Source organism: Orycteropus afer, unplaced genomic scaffold (assembly GCF_000298275.1).
Source record: "Orycteropus afer afer isolate SDZICR_OR568_19922 unplaced genomic scaffold, OryAfe1.0 scaffold00003, whole genome shotgun sequence".
Lineage (NCBI taxonomy): Eukaryota > Metazoa > Chordata > Mammalia > Tubulidentata > Orycteropodidae > Orycteropus > Orycteropus afer.
The window spans coordinates 34,388,611-34,400,819 of record NW_006921590.1 but is presented as its reverse complement, the minus strand read 5'-3'; the positions used below and the strand labels follow the sequence as shown (position 1 = coordinate 34,400,819).

At 37.1% G+C, this 12,209-nt stretch overlaps 1 protein-coding gene across 1 annotated transcript in view; it reads left to right on the top strand.

The window, feature by feature from the left end:
• STAG1 (stromal antigen 1) overlaps window positions 1-12,209 on the top strand; it is a 528,154-nt gene that overhangs the window by 392,646 nt on the left and 123,299 nt on the right. Inside the window, exons 12-13 of the mRNA XM_007937169.2 lie at window positions 2,682-2,789; window positions 5,909-6,023. Of these exons, the coding sequence (XP_007935360.1) occupies window positions 2,682-2,789; window positions 5,909-6,023 (223 nt within the window). The remainder of the gene's footprint in view (window positions 1-2,681; window positions 2,790-5,908; window positions 6,024-12,209) is intronic.

Here is a 12,209-nt window from a genome sequence, read left to right as displayed (position 1 = left end):
CCTCCAGACAGGCAAAAGTCCACAGCTCAGCCCAACTTCCTCTTTGCTGCTTCCCCTTTTATTCACCAGCCACCAATGCAGTCCTCTGTGCAGCCTCTGGCTAACAGGGCCTACTTTTAGGTTAATTCTTAGGTCCTACCATGACTCGACAATATCCAAGCTCTCTGTGCTGTCAGGATCACTGCCAGACCACAGCTCCATATGTATCTTTTTTTTTTGGTGTTTTCATGCAAATTTTTCTACTAGTTGGAGTTTAGTCCACTTCTATACCTTCCCTTTGAAGCTCTGGAGTCCTGGATTATCTTCTGTATCTGTGTTTATTGGTTCCCCTTTTCTTTGTTGAAGGGGGTCAGTGCAGTCTGACTATTACACCATGTTACCAGAACTCTCCAAATAAAGGCATATTTAACATCTTGTTAAAACCTCCTTTAAATTCTTTTTCTCTCCATCTGTATATTCTCCTCCTTTTGCCATAATAGTTCATTTTGCTTTTGCTTGCGAGTTAAGGTTCCTAAGATGTTTGTTGCTTTTCTGTAAGCTTATTTATCCTGAGGGTATTACTCTACTGGGCTGATGATAAATTAACTCGGTGAAAATGCTAAAACTTAAGTCCCATCTTTTTACCTCTTCTTATAATTTGGATTGGATTAGTTAGGCATGGTAGGAGCTCTGGTAACATAGTGCCTAAGGCACTTGACTGCTAACCAGAAGACTGGCAGTTCAAACCCACCAGCCTCTCTTCGGAAAGAAGGGTGGGCAATCTACTTCCGTAGTGATATCACTTCCGAAACCCAAGGAGGGGTCACTATGAGTAGGGTCCAACTCGATGGCACATAACACAATAAGAAGTTAGGCATGGGCAGAGACACTTTACCTCAGGATAGAGAACTTTTGTTTATAATTTCCAACATCTCCCTAAGTTGGAGGTTGGAGTTGCAACCTCTCTTCAGTTGTAATTTCATAAGCCTCAGGATAAAGAAGAGATGTAAAGGGAAAGTTAGTCCTTGGGTTAGCCAGTCTGCTTACACTATTGTTAATTTCCCAGTGCCTATTGGCTCTCATAAACCCTGTTGTTACCCAATTGTACTGCACTGGCTGTTGTTTTTCTGCCTCAATGTGTGAAACCAGTACCACTTGCCTTCCAGTTGACTCCTATATATAGCCAACCCATATGTGTCAGAGTAGAACTGTGCTCCATAGATTTTCAGTGACTGATTTTTCAGAAGTGGATGATTGTCAGGCCTTTCTTCCAAAGCATCTCTCACTAGACCCAAACCTCCACTCTTTTCATTATCAATCAAGCTCATTAATTAACCATTTGCACCCACCGGGACTCCCACAGTAAGATAGGAACAGACAATGCTGAAGGGAAGAAAGGATATACTTTTAAAAATGCCTCTGATCTATCTTCCATCCTTGTTACAGTATCCAGCTCATTTTCATTCAGGACTATGGTTTCTTCCTCACACTGTGATGTAACCATTTTCTTTTGCTGATTACTCTGATTTATGTTGATGTGGCAAAGCCCTCAACCTCCTTTAGCTTTTGAGACATCTCCAGTTGTGAATTCTGGGGAATGAGCTAGTAGCAGGCCCTACATCTTGCAAGGACCTATGTTGTTGTTGTTATTTGCCATTGAGTCAGACCCAACTCATAGCGACCTCTCCTTGGGTTTCCTAGGCAATATCACTACAGAAGTAGATTGCCCAACCTTCCTTCCAAGGAGTGGCTGGTGGGTTTGAACTGCCAGCCTTCTGGTTAGCAGTCAAGAGCCTTAGACACTATGCTACCAGAGCTCCAGCAAGGACCTATATAACCCAAGAATCCAATATCTATCTAATCATTGTTAATCTATAATCATATCAGACAATTTTCAACATGTAAATAATCAGGAAATCGAGCTTCCTTTTTTTGGAATAAAATCATTAAAAACAACTTTCTGGTAAACTAAGAAATGGCTCAAACTTAAAAGAGTACATGCCTGGAACCAGTAGGAAAGTTATATTAGTAAAGGAATGGTTGTGACTACAGAGTTCATTTTATATAGAAAGAGAATGAAATAGTATTTTAAGTGTGGTAATAAATATAATTTATAAGAAAAGTTTTGGGAAGAAGAGTTACATACAACATAAATTTAACAGTATGAGATAGGGATAAACATATTCTTAGAGTACATCAATAAGAATCCTATGCAAATTTAATTTAAAGGGCTGGAGTTAATTTGAGCTAATACAGCTCAAGGTATTAATAGTCATTGTCTTCTGTCATGCCTAAGGCACTTGACTGCTAACCAGAAGGCTGGCGGTTCAAACCCACGAGCCAGTCCTTGGAAGGAAGACTGGGCAATCTACTTCCATAGTGATACCACCTCAGAAACCCAAGGAGGGGTCGCTATGAGTCAAGTCCAACTCCATGGCACATAACAACAAACAACAACATGGGTATATATGGAAAGAAGAATTGTGGGCGTTTTATTCTTTTATGTGTATTTTATGAATTTTGTATGATTGTCAAGTGTCTTATAATTCAGGGCAGAAATCGCTTTTAAATAAGATTAAAAAGATAGAAATTAAATCAGTATGCCTTGAGTTTTTTATAATGAAGTTGATAAAATTTAAATGAAGGTGACATTGAAAGTAAACATTTGTTTTGATTCAGATGTTAATTTCTGAATTTTTCAGTGGAAGCGAAGAAGCTCTTTCTAATGAAGACTGTGAAAATGTTTACCACTTGGTGTACTCAGCACATCGCCCTGTTGCTGTTGCAGCTGGAGAATTCCTTCACAAAAAGTGAGTTAATTATCTCTGAAACCATCTTCCACGTCTATATTTTGTTTTATTGCTGTTTTAGAATAATAGAAGTAAGTAATAGTGACTGAACACAGAGCTAAAAATAGCCATTTCAAACTCTGGGAGCTGTATCTTCAGAGCATCCATGTACATCATGAATCACATCCCTGAGAGTGGTATACCTTGTGACACATTGCTTTTCCTTGAAATCTGAAAGGATAGTTTTTTATCTAAATGTATTAATGGAGATTGGGGAAGTAAATGAATTTTGTAAAGACTCCCCAGGTAATTGAGATTTCCTTTTACCAGTTTTCTTTCTATTTAAAATTAAGACTTCCAACCTTTCCTTCTCAACATTTATTATCTGTGTGTGAAGCAGTATCACCTTCAAAGTGCTTCCCAACATTTCATGCCTTCCCCATTCTCTTCATTGGCATGAGGATTATTTAAATCAGTAATCTATAGTTTCTAAAAATTATATATATAGTTTCAGTTTAACTTAATCTCATCTATTTTTTGAAAATTATAGAGTTGCTAAGAGTTGATGGAATTAAATCCTATGAAATCCATTTTTATAATGACCTAATGTATATGTTCTATTATTAGTTGATTAATTCATTATTAAAATATAAATAAATTATTGCATTTTTGGGGAATTTTGTTTTGTTGTTTTTGTTGTTCATGGATTTAACTTAGTGGCTTTGACTATTGGCAGGTGAACCTGAAGGTCCAGTAAATGTAGTGATTATGCTCAAGCACAGATGTAAGTCATGCACTGGGAATTGATGTGCATGGATGTTTAACTTTGCTAATGAGCAAGCCTTATTCTCCATCAGCATCTGCTGTAACAACAAAATTGTCTTCTATTCAGTGGTGTCTCTCAAAGTGTTAAAAGTTTCCTTTTGAAAAATTTTTCTAAGAAACAGAGCTGGCTACTAATATGGGCTGGTAATGAAGGTGAAGAGGATGAAGTCTTAGTTTTTAGGCATGACTTTTAAATAATATATTGAGTTTAACAGTGACTCTGACATCTGTGGCTAATAGAATAGTGGAATTTTCATATTTATCTTGGGATATTGTAATGTGGGCTTTCCTTCCTTTTCCAGGACTATTATATTCTAGCTGTTCTCTGTTCTGTATTTAACTTTCTAACACTTTGTACCTGTACAGATAATTTATTGCTCAGGTAGTTTTAAAGAGAAAATAGAGTTTGGGTCTCTTTAAAATAGAGGCCATAAACTGGCAGAACTTGAGCCAGGGAGAACCCTTAAATAATATATTATGATTTTATTTATACTATATTTTTCTAAATTTGAAATATTTCCTTAAATTTTTTAAATTGAGGTGTTTTATTTAAAAATAAAGATGCTAAAACTGCCATTGTTCTATATTTAATTGTGACAGTGAAGTCAATGCCTAGCTTTTTTCCAGCATTCTCCCACCATTTAATACTGTGATCTTTTAAAACCTTAACAAGTAAGCTATCAAATAGTCCCAGGAATTTCATGATTAAGTTTAAAAATACACATGTGTAGTCTGTCTTGTAGTCTGTTTTGTAAACTACACACAATCAAACATCCAAAAAATAAGATATATCTATAATGAATATTCCACTTTATCATCTAAAAGTCTACATTTTAATATTGAAAATTTAAGTTAATTGCTCAGTATGTTATATATAGTGGATGGGATTATCCAAATTGTTTTATTTCCATTAAGAACCCACCCACTGCCATGAAGTCGAGTCCAAGTAATAGCAACCCCCACTGGGTTTCCAAGGCTGTAAATCTTTGTGGAAGTAGATTGCCTCTTCCTCCCACAGAGCAGCTGGTGGGTTTTAACCACCAACTTTCTGGTTAGCAGCCAAATGCCTTACCCACTACGCCACCAGAGCTCCCTTAAGAACCCACATATCCATCCAAATAAACAAAACCTTCCTTTGAACCATACCTTTGCAGATACAGATTCAAGATAAGTTGTCTAGCTTCCCCATATGCCTCCCTATCACCTATTAAAAAAACTTAACTTCTCTATATTCATTTTCTGCTTCAGATTGGTGGTTTATTTTTATGTCACCTGAAATTATTTTTATTTTATTCAGTTATAACACCTTAGCTCTGGTAGCATAGTGCCTAAGGCACTTGACTGCTAACCAGAAGGCTGGTGGTTCATATCCACCAGCCACTTCTCGGAAGGAAGGTTGGACATTCTACTTCCATAGTGATACTGCCTCGGAAACACAAGGAGGGGTCGCTATGAGTCAGGTCTGACTCCACGGCACATAACAACAACAACAATGAACTAGTTAAAGCCCCATGAGAACACGAATTTCATCTGTATTCAATTCTGTGTCCCTTTTACCTAGACTGATGCCTAGAAATAGATTCTCAGTAAAATTTTTTTATTTAATTGTAGCTCCTTGAAGGTAGAAACCATGGGTGTCTTCTTCACAGTTGATTTTCTAGCATCAATCCTGGATTTAAAACATACATATGTATTTACCAGTATATGTTTATATCAGATTTATAGAAGTAAAGTCCTTAGGGTTGTTGGAATAAATCCATTTACAAAATTAAAAATTATAATTTTTGCCATAGTTTAGAATTCTTGTTATTTAATAACATTTTTATAAATTTAATGTTAATTTCATTTTCCTGAATACTCTTGGCTAATTTAGGACCATTTTCAGGTAGGCGATAAGCAGAAAAGAATGCAAGAGTTAATTATAAGTGTGAATTTATAATTATTGATGGAACATGTGGTTACTGTAGGTTCTTGATTAAAAATATAGAACTTATTTTTTAATCCTGCTTATTTAAAAATTGTCTACTCATTAGGAGATAATACATACTATATTTTTCAGTAATATTTGAACATTTTATAATTATCAGTTAAAAAAAATTCCTTTTACATTTTATGTGACATTGAACTCTAAAATTGTTGATACACAGTTTTTGACCTACAAAAAAGTCAGTTTCATATTTTTTTATGTTGAAGTAGATCAGTAATAAGATTGCTAATATTTTTTCTTTTTATTAAGGAAAAATTTGCATAATGAAGAAAGAGACTGAAATTCATTTTTATGTATATTTGTAATGTACTTGTTTTGTTATTTCTAGGCTGTTCAGCAGGCATGACCCACAAGCAGAAGAAGCATTAGCAAAGAGGAGGGGAAGGAATAGTCCAAATGGGAACCTCATTAGGATGCTGGTTCTTTTCTTTCTTGAAAGTGAGGTAAATATATTTACCGTAACTCCTCCTTTTTTTTTTTTTTTTTTTTGTATTATAATGTTGTTGTTATTGTTATGTGCCGTCAAGTCGGACCCAACTCATAGCGACCCCTCCTTGGGTTTCCGAGGCAGTATCACTACGGAAATAGATTGCCCCATATTCCTTCTGAGGAGTGGTTGGTGGGTTGTATTAAGATACATATTAAATAAAGTTGTCAGTTAATTCATTGTGATTAATTAATTGATATTTTTCAGTAAAATGAAAATAAGCCTATTCCCTATAAAAGTGTTTCATTAATTGCCTGATTATGGACTCAGTACCCTACCTTTTTTGGAGGAATTTCTGAATGAATATGCATGTGTTGATTAACACTTAAGATAAAGTTTTCAAATTTTATCATATTGCAGTATTGTGTACATTTTTTTATTGTTGCTTTTTATTTTTCTTAAATTTGTGCCTGTAGCTTTTAAGTTATATTTTTAAACAATTTGTTAAAGTTCTTAAGGTGTTAAAATCACTAGTTCTATCTTGTTTGAAAATTATTTTATTTAAGAAGGAAAAAGAAACATATTATTTTAAATGTTGTAATTAATAGCTCTACATGCTCCATAGCAGTATTTCCATGTGTCATACTCTGTTATCACTTAAACAGTTTTTAAATTAATATTTATAATATGTTATATGTCAGAATCTACTGCCATAGTTATCACTTAAACAATTTTATAGTTAACATTCATAATACATTAACTGTCAGCATCTGTTTGGCAGGTGAACTTTGGTTTGCCCACATAAACATTACTTGATATTAATATTGTATTTCTTGACATTAAGTGGATAGGTAAACTAAGCCTTAAAGAGTCCCTGAATAAAATAAACTATTTGGTTTAGGAAAGAGTAGAGATAGTTACAAGGTAGGTGAAGAAAATCTAGAAATCTGGGACTCCCAATTTTATTTGGGAAAGAAATGTTTTGGGTTTGTGTTGGAATGTCAAAAGACAGACTTTAAATGATGCTGTAAAGGCTCAAATTTGAGAGTGCTGAAGGAATTCTGTAGTGATAAGGAAGAGAGACAAGCTGGAAACCTAAATGAGAATTAAAATCACAGAGAAGGGAGAACTGAGTCATTGGAATGAGGGGTGCTAGGGCAAAGCAGGGGAAAAATGATGAAGGAGATGCCAGTGTTATTTTTTAAGAGAGTTGAGAATAAATAGGCAAAGAATCAAATCAGAAAAAAAACCAACTGGACAGTTGTATTTGAGGGAAGAATGTATGTAATGTATAATGTATATATGTAAGAGCAGTGTTTCAAATGTGCATACAAATCACCTGCAGATCTTGGTAAACTGCCAGTTGTGATCCAGTGGCTCTGGGGTGGGACTTCAGATTATGCATTCTGACAAGCTCCAAAGTGATGTTATGCTTCTGATTCAAAGACCACACTGAGTACCAAGGCTTTAAAATACTATTTTCTTTTTCTGTTTTTTGTGATTTGGGTGAAAGTTAACAGAGCACATTCATTTTGCATACAGCAGTTCATACACGTTTTGTTTCGTGACAATGATTGCAATTCCCCACAATGTTCTCTTCTCACTTCCTGTAATTACCTCTTCCTGTGTCCTTCCCTCCCATGCACTCCGGCCTCCAAGCTATCTCCCTGTGGAAACACTGTCCTTCTGTTCTCCCACGACTGAAGATTGATCACTCCAAGGATTGTATCTATCTAATGTAAATATTCACCCCATATGCCTGTCTGCTGTTTGCCTAGAAGCCACAGGAGTGAGTTCAGTTCCAGACATAAAGGGTAACCAGGGGCTGTAGTCTCAGGGGTGTCACTAGGCTGTATCAGACCATCAAACCTAGTCTTTTTTTGTGATTTTGAGTTTTGTTCCACATTGTTCTCCCACTCTACCCAAGATCTCCTGCATTGACCCGCCTCCGAGTAGTTTACAATGATAGCCAGGCACCATTAGTTCTTCTGGTCTCATGGTCATACAGGCTAAGGATCATGTGGCCAACTAGTCCCTTAGACTAATTTTTCAGTGCATCTTTGGTTTTCATTCTTCTTTGCTCTAGATGAGGAGAGAACCTTCGTTGCATCTAGATGGCCGTTTGCAAGCTTTTAAAACTCTAGTTGTTACTCATCAAAATGCGATGTAGAACAATGTTTTTGTGTAGTATGTTATACCAGTTAAGCTTGATATCCCCTGTGTTCTGGTTACCTTGTGCCATTCTGACAAGAATATACCATGAATGGGATGGCTTCAACAAACGGGAGTTTCTTCTTACAGTTTGGAAGCTTTTAGTCCAAGTTCAAAGTGCCAGGCTCTAGGGGCTGGGTGAAGGCCCCTCAACCTTGGGCTTCAGCTCTGTTTCCTCCTCCCGGCCCACTGAAGCTGGAGGCTTTTCTTCACTCAGCTTCTGGCTGCTGAGACTTACAAACCCAAGGTCGACAAGTAACAAGGGACAGTCCCGATATTACCAAACCACACGGCAGACCATTAATCCAAGTCCATTAAAAGTCCCAAATGAGAGAGCATGGCAGGCTACTGAACAACAACTCGACTACATGCAGGGTTCAAGTGTGCCATAAGCTAGAGACCATTCCCAAAGCTGCTGCTTATATGCAAGAAGGAGACCACATCCCTAAAGCAGCTGCTCAGTTGCTTGTGGTAGCTCCCACCAAGGAGTTGATTGCCAATCTCATCATGGGAAATGACTACCACCAGCTTCCCAGCCACTCAACCAGGCCCAGCCAAGTTGACACACAACCTTAACTACCACGCCTTGTGACCAAGATCCTGAGCCCACAGATCCAAGTACTCATTTCCCTCAGAGTAGCTGACTGTGGCCAAGAAGCCAACGCAACCTTTCTCCTTGTCAGCTCTACTATACATCCAGACATTCTTATTGCACATACAAATACGCTTGTAATAACATCATCTGCTAACACTACATGGTCATAGGCACATGCCCTCCTGCCTAGACATACCTGATAATTCAGCCTGTCCACTCGTCTATCCACCTGTATATCAGTGCTTGCCATCACTGGAAACTCTGTACTGTACATGTGGAAGGGTTCATCTTTGTTGTCTCTACCTCTTTGTGCCTTCCTTTTCCTGAGTGCCACTGGGTTGATCATTCACTTATGGTATATTGCCCTTCCTGTCACAGAAATCACTACTTGTCTCTCCCCATCTAGCAGTGTTCCCTCCTCTCCTCTCTAATCTCTGGTAACCAACAGTTTCCTTTCATGTATAAACCTTTTCTTTACTTTTTACAATAGTGAACTAATACAATATTTGTCCTTCTGTGATTGACTTATTTCACTCAGCATAATGTCCTCCAAGTGCATCCACATTATGTGGTGTTCCACAGATTCTGCATTATTCTTTAGTGTTTCATAGTATACCAGTGTTTGTATATACAATAGTTTGGTTATCCATTCTTTTTTTGATGGGCATTTAGGTTGTTTCCATCTCTTTGCTGTTGTCAAAGTACAGTGATGAACATGGGTGTGCATACGTCTGTTCTTGTCCTGGCTCTCACTTCTTTAAGATACATATCTAGTAGTGGGATTGCTGGATCAAACAGTATTTATATTTCCAGCTATTTAAGGAATCTTCATACTGATTGCCAGAGAGCTCTGGTGGCATAGTGCCTAAGGCATTTGACTGCTAACCAGAAGGCTGGTTGCTCAACCACACCAGCCACTCCTCAAAGGAAGATTGGGCAATCTACTTCCATAGAGATAGTGTCTCGGAAAGCCAAGGAGGGGTCGCTGTGGGTCAGATCTGACTCGAGAGCAGTGAGTTTTTTTATTTTATACTGATTGCCACAGTGGTTGTGTCATTTTAGAATCCCACCAGCAGTGTATGTGAGTTCCGGTCTCTCCACATCCTTACCAGCATTTCTTATTTTCTGTCCTGTTGAACTTTGCTGTTAGTGCTGAGGTGAGATGGTATCTCATTGTCATTTTGATTTGCATCTCTCTAATGGCTAATGATAAGACTTCTGACTCCTATCTAAGGCACTTGACTGCTAACCAGAAGTCTGGTGGTTCAAACCCACCAGCCCACTCCTTGGAAAGAAAGTTAGGCAATCTACTTCCGTAGTGATACCACCTCAGCAACCCAAGGAGGGGTCGCTATGAGTCAGTCCGACTTAAGGGCACATAACAACAACAACAATGGTTAATGATTATGTGTTTGTTGGCTGCCTGAGTATCTTCTTTGGTGAAGTGTCTATTCATGTCTTTGGCCCATTTTTTAATTGGATTGCTTGTCTTTTTGTTGTTGAGGTGTTGGAGTTTTTGTAAATTTTAGAGATAGGTCTCTTGTCAGGTATGTCACTGATGAATATTTTTTCCTTATCTGTAGGTTCTTTTGACTCTTTTGGAGAAGTGTTGTGAAGCACATAAAAATTTAATTTTTAGAAGGTCCCAATCATCTGGTTTATCTTCTGCTGTTTGTATGTTTTGGGTTATGCTTCATATTCTGTTTATGCCATAAATTAGGGTCTCTGAATTTGCCCCTATTTTTTCCTTGAGGAACTTTATAGTTTTAGGTTTCACATTTAAGTCTCATCCATCTGGAGTTAGGTTTTTTGTATGATGTGAGGTATAGCTCATTTATCTGCAAAGGGATATAACTAGTTTTGCCAGCACCATTTGTTAAGGAAACCCTCTCTTCCCCATTTAATGGATTTTAATCCTTTGTCAAAAACTGCTGACCATGGGTCAATAGAGCTATTTCTGGGCTCTGAATTCTATTCCACTGGTATATGTGTCTGTGGTTGTACCAATACCAGGTTGTTTCAACTACTGTCGGCTATATAGTAGGTTTTGCGATTGGGGAGTGTGAGACCTCCTGTTTTGTTCTTCTTCTTCAATAGTGATTTGCTTATCCAAGATCTCTTTCCTTTTCATATACTTAAAGAATGCTGATGGGGTCTGGATTGGGAGTGTATTGAATGTATAAATTGCTTTGGGTAGTATTGACATTTTCATAATGTTCAATCTTCCTATCCACAAGCATGATATGTTCTTCCATATATGTACATCTCTTATGGTTTCTTGAAGTAGTGTTATGTGGTTTTCTTTGTACAGGTCTTTTATGTCCCTGATACAATTTATTCCCAAGTATTTTATTTTTTTGGTAGCTATTGTAAATGGTATTGATTTCCTTATTTCCTTTTCAGTAATCTCTTTGCTGGTGTAGTGGAATCCAACTGATTTTTGGATGTTGATCTTTTATCCTGCCACTATACTAAATCAATCAGTTTCAGTCGTTTTCTTGCTGAGTGTTTTGGGTTTTCTATGTATAGGGCCATATCATCAGCCATCAACCATAGGGATGGTTTTACTTCTTCCTACGTATAGGGCCATATCATCAGCCATCAACCATAGGGATGGTTTTACTTCTTCCTTACCAACTTGAATGTCTTTGATTTCCCCTTTCTTGCCTTACTGCCCTAGCTAGGACTTCAAACACAATGCTGAATAGAAGTGGTGATAGAGGGCATCCTTGTCTGGTTCCTGCTCACAAGGGGAATGGTGTCAGTCTCCCTCCATTGATAATAATATTGGCTGTTGGTTTTGTATATATGCCCTTTATTATGTTGAGGAACTTCCATTCTGTTCTTATTTTTTGGAGAATTTGTATCAGGAATGGTTGTTGGATTTAATCAGATTCCTTTTCTGCATCTATTGATAGGATCATGTGGTTCTTTTCCTTTATTTTACTTATGTGATGAATGACATGGATTGTTTTTCTAATGCTGAACCATTCTTGCATACCTAGTATGAACCCCACTTGATCATAATGTTTTATTTTTTGTTTTGTTGTTGGAGTCTATTGGCTAGGATTTTGTTGAAGATTTTTGCATCTATATTCATGAGGGATATTGGTTTGTGGCTTTTCTTTATAGTGATTTCTTTGCCTGGTTTTGATATCAAGATTAAGCTTGCTTCATAAAATGAATTTGGGAAGATTCCATCTTTTTCTGTGTTCTGGAATAGTTTGAGTAGGATTGGTGTCAGTTCTTCTCTGAACGTTTAGTAGAATTCCCCAGTGAAACCGCCTGGGCAAGGACCTATTTTTCTTTTTTTTTTTTTTGTTATTTGGCTTTTTGTTTTATTTATTTTTTGTCAATCCAACCAGTTCTCTTGGCAAAGTCTTTTTTTTTTTTTTT